General features: G+C 45.7%; 1 protein-coding gene across 1 annotated transcript; it reads right to left on the minus strand.

Moving 5' to 3' along the window:
* Positions 1 to 1393: 1393 nt before the first annotated feature.
* degs2 (delta(4)-desaturase, sphingolipid 2) lies at positions 1394 to 13583 on the minus strand. The gene is made up of 3 exons (XM_036542504.1): positions 13458 to 13583; positions 4040 to 4782; positions 1394 to 2581 (listed from the first exon to the last, which is right to left on the minus strand). Exons 1-3 carry the CDS (start codon positions 13537 to 13539, stop codon positions 2438 to 2440), a joined length of 969 nt encoding a protein of 322 aa, XP_036398397.1. The 5' UTR covers positions 13540 to 13583; the 3' UTR covers positions 1394 to 2437.
* Between the last annotated feature and the right edge of the window lie 755 nt (positions 13584 to 14338).

The raw sequence follows: 14338 nt of genomic DNA on the forward strand, positions 1-14338 counted from the left end.
TGGCCAAGGCAGAGCAGGTCAAGAAGGGATAGTTATTTTTTATAGATTAGATATGCACGGTCTTGGAGATAATAGTGTACAGCCTAGGCGGGGTAATTTGATAAAGGCTTTTAATTTGATAGGTGTGATCTTGGAAACAGTAGTGTACAGAAAATGTTATGAAACTGAAAGAGGGGGTCTGAGTCTAAGCTCCAGGAGGAGCTAAGGGAATAAGCATAAAAAGGGAGATGCATTTGGGGATTGGGTTTACTGCTTGGGGGTGGGGGGGCTGCTTGGGGGGACAGCTTGGGGATATGACTGATGACATTAATGCTCCGCGGACAAGCCCGGTTTACTGTATGTGATTTGCGCACATATACAATAAACCAATTACATCAGACTCTTGAGAAGTATATTTTTTCTTTATTGGGCACTGGAATTTACTTTCTGAAAGTATTAGGAAACGGAATATTTTGGTTACGCAACTTGGTAAATTATTGTGCGGGTATGGAGGGAGTCCCCGGTCTATTCAGCCCAGACTGGAAGGGGTTTTTCCTACCAGTTACTCTTATTTGACACCTGCCTGATATTCAAACACAGCTTGCTCGCAATTTTAACTTGGTTAGCTAGGCTAGCCGTCTAGCCATTGGTCGGTAAAACAACAGTTTGCAAGCGCACAAAAAGTAGCTTTGGATGTCTTTATAAGCGCTTGTTTGGCAGCAGTGCAGCGCCGGGCGTTAGAGAGCGGAAACGATCACCGATCACCGGCCGCTGAGCGACACGACGCTGCTGCGCCCTCCAGGCCGGATTAACGCTCAGTTTCATAACCGTCCAGGCAGCCGTTAGACGGCTAGCTAGCTCAATGAAATCTTGCTTAAGTTATTACTTTAGCGAACTGGCTAATCTTGCAGGTTGGTTAGCAAGTTGCCAGTCCGTAATGGCATTTTCCAGGGCCAGCGCGGCTGAAAGGTTACAGCGGAACCTGCATTTCACAGTGAAATCAGCATCTTTCGGCCATTCGCGCATCCAAAGCTGTTATATTCTACATTGAAAGTGTTGGCAATCCGAATATTGAATAGCAATGCAGCTACGCGACACCACCTCATACAGGAAAAACACTGCTGTGTTGGGTTTCCATTATGGAAAGTGAAATGAAAGAGAAACGCCAAGTCTTCTACTATAATGTACAGATGACGCTCTCGTTCTATTAATCTCTATTTATAACTTTTTTTGACATTGCAACGTCATTTTTCTGCTTATTACAAAAATTTTTATACTAAAACTTACAACAGCTGCAAATAGTTTGATCAGGTTTATTAATCTTATTGTACTAAGACTGTACATCAATTGCAATAGTTTACACATTCAAGCAAAAAGGACATAATAAAAACAAATAAAAAGCAATCTTGGGTGTCTGATAATTAGTGCTGTATATTTTGGATACCTATTCAATTCAGGTTTCAAAAGTAATAGATACATTACACATTAGTTTAAAACACTAAATATTATCACAGCAACACTGGAAAAAAAAAAAAACTGAATTTATTGGAAAACAGAAAAGTCCTAAGTGTCAGCAGTGTGCTCTCAAACATTGCAGTCTTCATTAGAAACTACTGCTGCATCACACTTCTCACCTGTCTCAGCACTATAATGATTTCTCTTAAATTAAATATATATTTTAATCTTGGAGAATAAGGAGGAAAACATGATCAGCTTTGAGGGTTTGTGTAAAAAGCCTCCCCTTATTAATAGAAAGATGTATTCCCTTTGGGCTCAGCTTGGATGGGGTTGCACAGTGTAGATTAACACAAGTTTGTCCCTGACATGGTCTCATTAATGCTTTGGTCCATAGTCATCTTGGGTGTTTAGTCTCAGTAACCAAGTGATTACAGCTCCACTATGATTCCCTCTGCCTGGTAATCAGCCTGTCTGTATAGCAAGTAGGCATAATATCTAAATAAATGAACTGCCAGACACCGCACATCACATGAGTGTGAGGCACTTTCTAACTGAGGATCAATGCTGCACATATGCACGTAATGTGGCCTTCGGGGACAGGTCGTGTGGATGGCAGATTCAGGCGAGGGGTGGCTGAGTTTTTTCTGAAAGAGCAGCACACACACAGACTCCAGAATAAAGTGTCCAGCTCTGATCTGGGAAAATCGGGGCTTCTCTAAGTGCTAAAATTACCTCAGGACTGGCTAAATGAGTTAATGAGTGACTTGTTACATCAATGACTGACATCATGCGCTCACAGGGATTTGAATCCGTCAGTGATTAATGCAGGAAGTCACTCATGGTTTCTGATGCTTTTTGAAGGCCCCACTGTGCCCATGGCTGTGGTTCTGGCTGGGTGGCGTCCCTCTGCCCAGCGCAGAGATTTGCGTCTCAGTCTCACACTTGAATGCAGAAATTTGACCTGCTGAAGTCCTGAAATCCAGCAGCGCTGCTGGGATCTTCACTCCTGCTTTGCCAGCTTGTACTGGCGCTTGATTCGGGCGTAGGGCCCGATGCTGTCGTCAAACACGAAGTCCCACAGCACGCGTACCCAGGAAGTGTGCTGAGGCAGCGGGTCGTAGAACTCCGGCGCAATCTTCCGCACCTGCCACAGACACACGAGAGCGCAGTCAGACCCTGCACAGCCACAGACACACGAGAGCGCAGTCAGACCCTGCACAGCCACAGACACACGAGAGCGCAGTCAGACCCTGCACAGCCACAGGCACACGAGAGCGCAGTCAGACACGAGAGCGCAGTCAGACCCTGCACAGCCACAGACACACGAGAGCGCAGTCAGACACGAGAGCGCAGTCAGACCCTGCACAGCCACAGACACACGAGAGCGCAGTCAGACACGAGAGCGCAGTCAGACCCTGCACAGCCACAGACACACGAGAGCGCAGTCAGACACGAGAGCGCAGTCAGACACGAGAGTGCAGTCAGACACGAGAGCGCAGTCAGACACGAGAGTGCAGTCACTGCGCATGTCAGGGTTCCACTGTCCTCTTACTCAGTTAATAACTATCTGTGATTCAGCCCTTATTAAAATGTAACCTAACATATCTTCAGATATGGAATTATATTTTTAAATAGTCAAAATAGTAGAATGCCCAGTAGCCAGTGCAGTGTGTAGAAGGGTAAGAGAGTGTGTTATGTACGCCTGCCTCATGGCCTTACCTCTCCTCACACAGCTTACGGTGGAGGAATTACGGGTTTGAAGGACAAAATTCTTCACTCACCACATCAACCACACATACAAACACATGAGGGTGGAAAAATGGTGTTCACGGTGTGTTGTAAATTTGTTTATAAAAATATTCAAGCTCTGCTGGAATCATATTACCACTCCATTAAGTTTAATTTGTATATCAATGTTTCATGGGAAAAACACAAGTTGTAAGAGTCCACAGGGAATGTTTGTCTTGGGTGTTAGGTGCTATGTTTGTGTGAGGTGTGAGGTGCGTTTCTATGCAACTGACAACAGGAGCATATGCCTATCAACAAAAAGGACTGTGAGGCTGTAGCAATGAGGATGAGGAAGGTGAGGAGGTAATGCTAGGATGAGGAAGGCAGCTTTCTGTACAGATTTCACAATTGCTGAGATACAGAGACATGAGCAGTGTCTGCACCCCAACACCTTGATTCTGAGAGCTGAAGAATTCCTGCTGGGAGTGTCATTCACTGAACACCGTGTCAACCACAAAAATCAATATTGGCACAGGAAAGGACAAAGAGACCCCCCTGAAAGCAGCAGATGTTTGCAGAGGTTATTGTGCCAGAGCGAAAGGTGAATGTTTGCCTTTTGTGGGCGGTTTTCCTGATAGGCTCTGTATCACACTGTTTATCACACCGTGTATCGCTGCCTTTCCCTCTTCACCTGCGGAGCCAGAGAGCAGGCAATTCCACTGATCTGCACTAATCTTAAATCACTCGCTGAGTTGGTCAGTCAGTTTTGTTCAATCCAACAACATGAATTACATGGTGAGCACAAAACCCTTAATGTAAACAGGGTTGGGCTGGCTGACCCTGGATCAGTGTGTGTGCAGCAGGGAGGACTCACCAGCGGCAGCTTGCTGCCCGGAATGCTGGGAAAGTCATGGTGCTCCATGTGGTAGCCCACGTTGAAGGTGATGAGGTTCAGGGGGCCGTAGTAAGAGTAGGTCTCGTGGCCCTTCAGGAACATGTAGTGCTCAGCGATGAAGTGGCCGGAGATGGGGTGCAGGCCCATGCACAGGATGGAGCCCAGGATCAGGTACAGCACCGGCTTCAGCCCCCACAGGGAGTACAACAGGATGTCAGCCACAAACTGCACCACTGCATTCAGCACCTCCAGCCTGGACACTGGCTTGGGGTTGACCACCAGGGGGCGCAGGGCATAGAAGAAGGGCTGGAGGAAGAGCCAGAGCACTTTGCGCAGGGGGGTGCAGAAGAACCAGCCCTCCATGTCGGTGGGCACGTCCACGTCCAGTCCGTCCCCACCCAGGTAGCGGTGGTGGTCAATGTGGTACTTCTTGAAGGAGGCAGAGTAGGGCAGGCCGATGGGCAGGTTAGCGAACATGGCGAACCAGCGGTTCCAACGGGCCTGCTTGTTGCCAAAGGCCACGTTGTGCGAGATGTCATGGATGGCCAGCGTCAGCGAGTGGTTGATGCAGCCGCCGAAGCCGTAGGCCCAAAAGACGACCCACTTCCACGAGAGGTCATGCACGAGATAGCAGGCTAGCAGCTGGGTCAGCACCATCCCGGAGACGATCCACTTCAGCTGCGGGTCTGGGCCCATCAGGGACTTGATCTGTGGATACTTAGCTGGGGAAACACACCCACACAATGGCTTTAGCTCTCCTGGAAACTGCCTTATCTAAGTACAGTAACTAAAGTCCTGTGTGCATGTGCATATATATAATACATATGTAATGAACATGGGGAAAAAAACATGGTAGATTCATTACCCCGAGTATCAGCTGTGCTTCTTACTAGCCAAAGGTAAGGCCTTGAGGCTACAGGAAACCATGACATTTTCTGGCCGATATGATCTGCCTTAGATGAACGAATAGTAGTAAAAAGCAAGAGAGAAAGACTCTTGCTCAACTGACACTGAGCGCTCCTTCACTTTATTACACATGGTATTAATCAGTAACTCCCCTGCTCAGCGGTTCAGCTCCTGAAGGTTAATGACACAGTTAACGTGTGTCTCTCAGGCTGCGGTATCAGTCATACTCAGAGAGGCTGCAGGTCTGATGTTGATGACGTTGCTGCTGGTAACAGCTGTACAGACAAAGCAGAGGACAGCGTGACAGACAGGCCGCTGTAATGCAGTAATTACGGAAACTCGAGGAAAGTCCCCTGGCCTCCCCAGGGGGCAGAGCAGATCAGCTTTGCCTGGTTTAATTGGCTGGGGTATTGTTTTGCTGCATGTTGTTTTTAGACTGTGTTTGGCGGACTTCAGATGTGTCACCATGGGAATTCTCCAGCACCATCCACACACCTGCACACAATAACAACCCACCAAGCCAGGGGAGCCAACATGGCTGCCTTTATGGCAGCGTTTATTAGATAGGAGCCAACATGGCTGCCTTTATGGCAGCGTTTATTAGATAGGAGCCAACATGGCTGCCTTTAATGGCAGCGTTTATTAGATAGGAGCCAACATGGCTGTTTTTTATGGGAGTATTTATGGTAGAAGGTGAGATGGCATTTCTTTATGGAAATATTTACTTTTCATGTTATTAAAATTAAAGTTAAGTCTAACCACGTGGTGACCACACACGTATGTGCCGTATAAAAACAAACATACAGTGAACATGAAATGTTCTTAAAATCAATAGAGAAAGAGAACCAGCATGTCTGCAGCTTAAATTTCAAATGAAGTCAGTGGTTTATGAATTGACTTTGAACACAGAGGTGTGGTGAAGAACACGGTGATAACTGGTGCTGATACTTTTCCTACTGAACCGTCTCCAGCTGTCCATATAAACATACAAATCACACTTGTGAGGGTTTCACCCAGTTTTGTAATCCTCCCGTTCAACGCTGCTTTCACAACCAAGAATAATTTTACTGTTTCCCAAGTCTTGTCCTCACCACATAATGGATATTGCAACAAGATAATTCACACCTGCAGAGAATGAAAAATAAAATAAATAAAAAGTGACATAACGATTAACTGAGTCAACGGAGATTTTGACCAGCCCACTAAGCACTCGCCCAATGGGCTTTCTCTGTGGGAGAAGTCAAGAACCCTCCAGGAGGGCATACATACAACGAGCACAAATATGGATAAAACAAATTATGAATTTGTATTATGTTTATCAGGTTTACATTTAATCCTTTGGGTGATATATATGCTGTTGGGCTAATGTGTAATTTTCTGAAAATTATGCAGTCTTTAAACTGCGTTTATCATTCGGACGTTATGTGTGAAAGTTGTCCTGTTTTTTTGTGATCTACGAGGTATCAGCTTTTTTGTCTACCCCTGGCTACAGAACATGCAAATATAAAATGTAAATTTGCATTTAATCGCATGGTGCCTTCCTGCTAAGCAGCAGCAGAATGTCCAGGACTGAGCAAAACAAAGTGTGTGCGCATTGCAGTTTGTTATATTGGGTCTTTTACAAAGGGCTGTAGGCTGGTGTCTAATTACATTTTAAACAACACTGTTAGGAACTAGATTATCCACCTGGAAGCTGGATGCTGTTTCTAGCAGCTTATGGGATGGGATTTCATAGAGATATTAGTTCTGTGTGTTTTTGGTCTCCCTTTACATAATGCTCTTTCCTGTGGGAGTAATTGATGAAATGAATAAGAAAATTAAATTACCTGCTGGCAGTTCTGTCTAAAGAACTGACTATAGCTGTTTATTGGAGATATAGTATATAAGCAAGTAAGTATATATGAGTTGTGTGTAAAATAACCAGGAAAAGGTATTGCAAAAAATACAGGTCAGCTGTGGAGCTTGTTGCATCTATGCAGTCATGAGTCTGTTGTCACACCAGTGTCAGTTGTCTCAAGTTGCATAAAATCAAAACTGTTCTCCTAGTTCTTCCTCTTAGAATGATCTTATCTGCAACATGGTTGGTCATATGATCATGTGAGCTCGATGTGAGCCTGCAGGAGGGTGTGTGTGTGTGTTTGTGGGGGGGGGGGGGGGGGGTGTCGGGGGGAGGGGGGCCTGTCGGGAAGGCCCTGCCTGTGGGAGACACAGACACAGGCTCTGCCCCACCCTGCTGCTGTTCTGTTTCACTGCCCTCCCCAACAGCGGACTGATTCTCTGCAGTATTTAAAGGCAGTAATTACATGGTGACAGTTGAACATTGACCTTTTCAGCTGCATATTACAAACAATAAAACAAGTCATCTCAGCGTTGCTAGGGGTTCAGAGGTATCTGTCCTAAACACACACCACACATGCACACACAGTTAATGCTACAAATGTGTAATATAGTTCCATTGCAGGAATACTTCTCAGGGATATCCTCTGACCCTATGTTCACACCGGGAGCAGCGAAAGCGTCAAAATTTGCTCTGGCTGCCCTGCCAACAACGCTGTCAAAGAAGTGGACGTTCTGACATAGATGAAATGGGTGGCTACAAGTTCGTTCGGAATGCTTGGTCTTGCAAACGTTATTTGAAGGGGCCGCATTCCAACTGGTTGCCACCGAACCACGTCATAGCGAATTACCATAAAGTTGCCCAGACTTCAACTTTATTCTGACGCCCACACTGCCGAAGACGCGGCACCAACGGTCACTGCTCTGCCGCTGCCGCTGCTCGCCGCTGAGAGACTCTGACTCACATAGAAAATGAATGAATTCTGGTCACTTTGACGCTCTCGCCGCTCCCGGTGTGAACGTAGGGTTACTGTGGTAGTTAGAAGTGTTACCACCTGACATTGCATATTGACTGAGGTGTGAATCAGTGACCAAAACCACAGCAAACTCCCTGAGTTTCCTTGCAGAAGTCACCACCTCCGCTTCACACATGAGCTCACTGCTGTGACCTCACTCCCACAGCCCGGTACAGCGACTGATCTCACCTCCACACTCCAGCTCAAATGCCGTTTCATTTAATAAAACAAAGGCACTGGCACATGCACTGCAGAACATAATATAAACATTTCACTCTCTCAGTTTCATCACTCATCAAACATAGTTTTTTAGCATTCAGTTCATTGTGTCCAAAGTTTCACAGTCTCAATAACATAAGTGACTGAACACAGTAAAATCCCTCCCGCACCTGTATGTTTTAAAAATAAAGATGAGCTGCTCTGTGCAAAGCCTGCATCAGGGAGAAATTCCTCCTCCACAGCTCACACAACAGCCAAAACAATTCTGAGCCCAACAGCTAAGGTGTAACATTTTCACAATTTTCTCTGACGTTGTACCCATGTTATGACTTCCGCCTGAGAATGGGGTTACTTTTGAGGCTTCACAGCCAGATCCTGCCTGGTGAAGTGAAGCCTACAGCCTGACTGATGACAACAATGAAATGACATTAATGATATAGAATCACAGAGTGAAATAGAATAAATTTCCACAGAAGGGTGCAGCAGACTGCAGACGGATGCACAGATAAGGCTGGCAGTCTGGCTTCCTGGTGTGCGTATTTTCATAATCGCTTTCACAGTGATCCTCCAACAAAGCAAAGCACTGAGGTGAGCTCATGTTTCAGTGTCTTCTGAGTCACAGGCCTTCGGCTACGGCACAGGAAGCAGGAAGCAGAACTGGCTCTGAAGCAGACACAGCACGGCAGAAACAGGAAGACGAGCGGGTCCATTCAGAGAAAACATGGTTTCTATTCCCTGAAGGAAATTACAAATCCGTACCATTAAAATTAATTAAATTTACTTGAGTGAGAAGCAAATGTAATAATCACCACAACAATTAAAATCATATTTCCTCTGAATAAGTAACACCGCTGATGTCCAAAACTCAGTAGTAATCCAGAAGGTCTTTAACCTTTGCTGAAATGAGAGATGCTCTTTGAAATGTCTCACACCTGTGGGAGCCCCTGTCTGCAGTAACTTTCCAGCCCTTATGTTAACCTCTTTATCTCTGCCAAGAGGAAGCTGCCAAGATTATAAATTGATGGCATATTATCTGTTATCATAGCCTCTAACTAGTTCCACCTCAGCACCATCCGAATGAAACTCTATTCATTTGTGTGAAACGTTAGAGGCAGCAGTGGCACACTTTAATGAAATGAACAAACAGCTGACACCTGGAGCCAAGCAGCAGGTGTCACAGACACAACCGCGCCAGCACATAACCCACTGCTGCCGGTCCTGCCACCATGCAACAAGCTGCTGTACACTACGATCTGCATAAAACATAGCACTGGCAGTCTGCTTTTAAACAAAAACACGGGGTGACACAGAGACAGTGAGAAAATGGCAGACCCTGGCCTCACTCTGCACGGGGGGGTTATGACCTGTACTACCAGCCTGACAGTCTTATATACTGCAGCATTTAACTTTCCCCTGGGGGGACCATACTGAGCAGCAACGAGTACTGACCCCCCCCCCCCAACTATACACAAAGCGGAGTGACTGTTATGGCAGCCTTTATGTGAGTGAGTGAGTGAGTGAATGAGTGAGTTAGTGAGTGAGTGAGTTAGTGAGTGAGTGTGTGTGTGTGAGTGAGTGAGTGTGTGTGTGTCAGTGAGTGAGTGAGTGTGTGAGTGAGTGAGTGTGTGTGTGCAAGTGAGTGTGTGTGTGTGTGTCAGTGAGTGAGTGAGTTAGTGAGTGTGTGCATGTGCGCATGAGTGTGAGTGTGTTTACCTTTGAGGGAGTGTGTGTGTGTGTGTGTATGTGTGTGTGAGAGAGAGTGTGTGAGTGTGTGTGTGTGTGTGTGAGTGAGTGAGTGAGTGAATGAGTGAGTGTGAGTGTGTGTGTGTGTGTGAGAGTGTATGAGTGTGTGTGTGTGTGTGTGAGTGAGTGAGTGAGTGAATGAGTGAGTGTGAGTGTGTGTGTGTGTGTGTGAGAGTGTATGAGTGTGAGTGAGTGAGTGAGTGAATGAGTGAGTGTGAGTGTGTGTGTGTGTGTGAGAGTGTATGAGTGTGTGTGTGTGTGTGTGTGTGTGTGTGTGTGTGTGTGTGTGTGTGAGAGTGTATGAGTGTGTGTGTGTGTGAGAGTGTATGAGTGAGCGTGTGTGTGTGTGTGTGTGTGTGTGTGTGAGAGTGTGTGTGTGTGTGTGTGAGAGTGTGTGTGTGTGTGTGTGTGTGTGTGTGTGTGTGTGTGTGTGTGTGTGTGTGTGTGTGAGAGTGTGTGTGTGTGTGTGTGTGTGTGTGTGTGTGTGTGTGTGTGTGTGAGTGAATGAGTGAGCGTGTGTGTGTGTGTGTGTGTGTGTGTGAGTGAATGAGTGAGCGTGTGTGTGTGTGTGTGTGTGTGAGTGAATGAGTGAGCGTGTGTGTGTGTGTGTGTATGAGTGTGTGTGTGTGTGTGAGTGAATGAGTGAGTGTGTGTGTGTGTGTGTGTGTGTGTGTGAGTGAATGAGTGAGCGTGTGTGTGTGTGTGTGTGTGTGTGTGTGTGTGTGTGTGTGAGAGTGTGTGTGTGAGTGAGTGAGTTAGTGAGTGCGTGCATGTGCGCATGAGTGTGAGTGTGTTTCCCTTTGAGGGAGTGTGTCCTGTTACCAAGCACGCCCAAGGCCTTTTCCAGTGCCCCTGCCATTGTACAGCTATTGAGCTCTGTCTCCATGTCAGAGACGTGCCTCCTGTGTGCAGGGCATCAGTTTACATGTCAGACAGTGACCTTACACTCCTATCTGTGACGCCGATGGCAACAAAACGTCCAGACCTAAAAGTGAACTGAGTCTGCCTGAAGCCTGGCTTTGTCCCATTCCATTCAGGAAAAAGGGGGATGAGAAAAAGACCCGCCCTGGCATGTTTAAGCAGTTACTTCCTGATATCATGGCGGTAGCCAGGGACTGTGCTGCTTATAGCCACCCGTCCTCACCCCGAGCTCCATACCGCAGCTCTGAGCTCACCAAGCCAAGCCAGCCGGACCTCTCCTGCCATCCTCACACAGAGCGCTCACTGCCACTGTCTTACATCAGAGGAGGAAGGCCCGATTTTTATGGTTCTGTGAATTCCTGCCCAGAATGAAGCACTGCTAAGCTTTGCATTATAGAGATGGTGTGTAAAGCATGAGGGGGAAGGACAGGGACTTTAAAGTGCATTCCCTCTCTGTGTGCCGCGCAGTAAAGAGTGAGTGTGTGTGTGAGTGTGTGTGTGTGAGTGTGTGTGTGTGTGTGTGTGTGTGTGCGCAGTAAAGACTCCTCCATCCTCTCTGCCTGTCCCCAGCCCAGCTCACGACACGTCCATGCACTTAGCACAGAGAGTAACAGTACAAACCTATCCTTAATCTTAACACATAATGGATTGCTTCTTGAAACTGTCATTAGTCATTACCTGAAAAGAAGAAAGTATGGGTGAAAGCTCCAATCCAGGCTGTGCCCTTCAGCAGGCTCTGTGCCAAATTCACTCTGGAATATGGCTGATTAGAGCACACTTGGCAAATGGCCAAAGGATGTTTTGAATAGAATCAACAGAAGACTCTGTCATTCATAAAGCCATCTTATTCCATAAACATTTATTTCAGTAAAGCAGAAAACCTGGAAAACCTAATCTGGAACAAAGACTCAAACGTTTTAATATTATTTCAGATTTCTGTAAATTGCCCTCTTGCTGTCTTTGTTCTTGTTGTTTTTTATTCTATAATTTCATGCTTACATGTTGTGCATGTCATGAAGATGCCTCTAGGGGATTTGATTAGGTGATGATTTTTACTATAATAATAATAATAATAATAATAATAATAATAATGAACGGTTTATCTTCCGTTTGTTTCAGGTGTTTCACTGTTTGGCTGCTACGTCCTGCATGGAGAGCTGACGAAAGCACTGCACTTCTGTAACCTTTGTGTTTTCGTGCCTCCCACACCACAGGGTTTCTGAATCATTGATTAGAACAATACGTTCCTCAGCTCCAGTGGGTGACACCTGCTGCCCAGCTCCATGCTGAAGCAAGGCTGTGCAATTACAGCTCAACTCATGATCTTCCCCCAGAGACCCTCCACTGGGAAACACAACCCCAAGTGTGTCCCTATTCATGAGCCAAAGTGAAGCGATCCAGCGTACGACACTCCCTCTGGAAGTCCCGAACAAAAGACCTGACACAGTTATTCCTCCGTGAAATCTGACACTGACATAATCTCAAAGGAGAGGAACACTTTATTTTCTTTCTCTTCCTTTTTTAAAAAACATATTTCAGTGTTCAAAAACTACAGAAGGAAACCAGTATTCTCATTACTGTAAGCTTACAGTGAAGCTGGTCAAGTGACCAACCACGAATGTGAGGCAATACCCACTGAATCCAGTGTGGCATCACATCGGGTTTCCCTCTTAGGGTTAGGGTTAGTGTTAGGGTTAGTTGACCCATTTAGGGACAATTGAAAGAACGAGCACATTTACTATAGAGAGCGTTTGAAGAGGCGCCCTGAGGTAGTGAGAGCTGACTGAAGCGGGTTTCTTAGTATTACGATAAGCACTTTTTTACGGCGGCTACACCCCGCGTGCACATGGGATCAGCCCCATCTAATAATAACCGGAAAACCGGAGGTGTATGCTACAGAAGTTCTGCCCTCTGTTGACAATCCTTTCTCGAAAATCTTTACTGACCGATTTCTGGCTTTTCTTTCCGTTCTCTTAATTTAGCCGACATATCTTGTGGAGCATTTCTGTTTACCTCTAATTCGTGAGTTTATGTGGATGAAAGTAAGCTTAAATTTAGGTACACATGTTACTGTACTTACAAATGCTACCGAGAAGAAATCTTTAAAAAGTCTTTCAAGATAAGTTAAGTGAACACCAACGTACCCACAATATTTGTTGGAAATGGTCCCGCGAGTGGGCTATATTGTTCTTGCACTGAACAAATAATATCCGCATTTTTATTCAAAAATAGGCCCTACTATAGCCGATATCAGCAAAGAACCTATCCTCGTTTGTATAAAACTGGACTATAACTAATAAAATATGCAGTTGAAGAGTAATCATTTGACCGTTTCCTAATAAAATGTTCGTTCTTTGTGTTTTTTTCTGGCGTATAAAAATACAGAGCCAAAGAAATACTACCTGCCTAAGATTTATGTAAGTTAGCGATATGCGCAGACAGTCGTGCTTATTCATGGAAGAACAGGTGTATCTGGCTCGACTGTAAAAACCGGCGCTCTAAGGTGCGACGTAAGACATGAACAGCTTAGCCTTGAGACAGCTTGCGAGGAAATAGACATTTGTTCGCATTGATCATCTTTTCTCGTGTTCGCATTTAAATCTTTCAACTTTCTGTTCAGCTTTTAAATTGGAATGAGATGTCTTTGATCGCTGCTCTACTACTTTGTACTGTATTGTGAAGAATAGTAATCAGTAAAAAGTAGCCAATACGCAACACAACCGCGGGGGAAGAAAGTGTGAGTATCGTTGACCTACCTAGTATTTCCTTTCTTCTCGATGTGTGCGGTTGGTCATTGTAAACCCATTCAAAGTCCCCTCTTCCACCGTCAAGCCCCATCGCGATCCGCCCGTCCTACTGCGCCGAGAGAAATGCGGCACTACTCTCTCACACGCAACGATCCCGGGTCACACCCTCGGAAAGGTGAGGGTGTCAGGTGTGACCGAGCGCTCCTGGCTCCTCCTCATCCAGCACGGCCTGCTATTCACTGATCTCAGCATTCGGCAACATGCTGGCCTCACATGGAATTAACTGCCGACTTCTCTCCCATTGGAGGGAAATTTCATTTGAATGCTGTATGGGGTCGATGTTTGTTTTCAGAAAGGACAGTAATTTTGAGATATATTAGAATCATAAGTAACCGAATCAGGGGTTTTCGCTCGATGTTCATTTTTTCTGTTGATTCATAGTTGACCTTTTTTTCACCTATTCTCACCTTGTTGACAATAAAGTGATCTACTGTAGCAATTTAAGGCGTATGGAGGAATATAGGGAGCTCCTGTCAAATTCCGACACTTTGCGGGGAAAACACGCCACCCAGTGGTTCGGTAAGTAATGTACTGACGGCGCTGCTGTTTTATAGCCTCAGATCGCAGTGATGAAATCCACGACATGCCAGGATGTTATTCTCGTGGTTATTTTTCGGATGCACTGAGTTCAGGGAAACAGTTTAGATGCAAATCGAGTGTAGAACTGAGACTAATGCAGCCAGGAATGTTTCTGCTGTCAGGGGGCCGAGGGAGATGAGCTTGCAAGACTTTCCGCTCCAGTTTGTGTAGGTTTGTCAGCAGCAGGATTATGACAGCCAGTGGTTACATCACCTCATGCTTTTCATGGATTTAACAGATGCTGCCTGCCA

The sequence above is a fragment of the Megalops cyprinoides genome, chromosome 12 (assembly GCF_013368585.1).
Source record: "Megalops cyprinoides isolate fMegCyp1 chromosome 12, fMegCyp1.pri, whole genome shotgun sequence".
Lineage (NCBI taxonomy): Eukaryota > Metazoa > Chordata > Actinopteri > Elopiformes > Megalopidae > Megalops > Megalops cyprinoides.

Coding starts and splice junctions, on each gene's coding strand:
- degs2 (XM_036542504.1), bottom strand. CDS start 13,539: ATGGGGCTTGACGGTGGAAGAGGGGACTTTGAATGGGTTTACAATGAC. Junction 4,783..13,457: donor GAGAAGAAAGGAAATACTAG/GTAGGTCAACGA, acceptor GTGTTTCCCCAG/CTAAGTATCCACAGATCAAG. Junction 2,582..4,039: donor CGGGCAGCAAGCTGCCGCTG/GTGAGTCCTCCC, acceptor TGTCTGTGGCAG/GTGCGGAAGATTGCGCCGGA.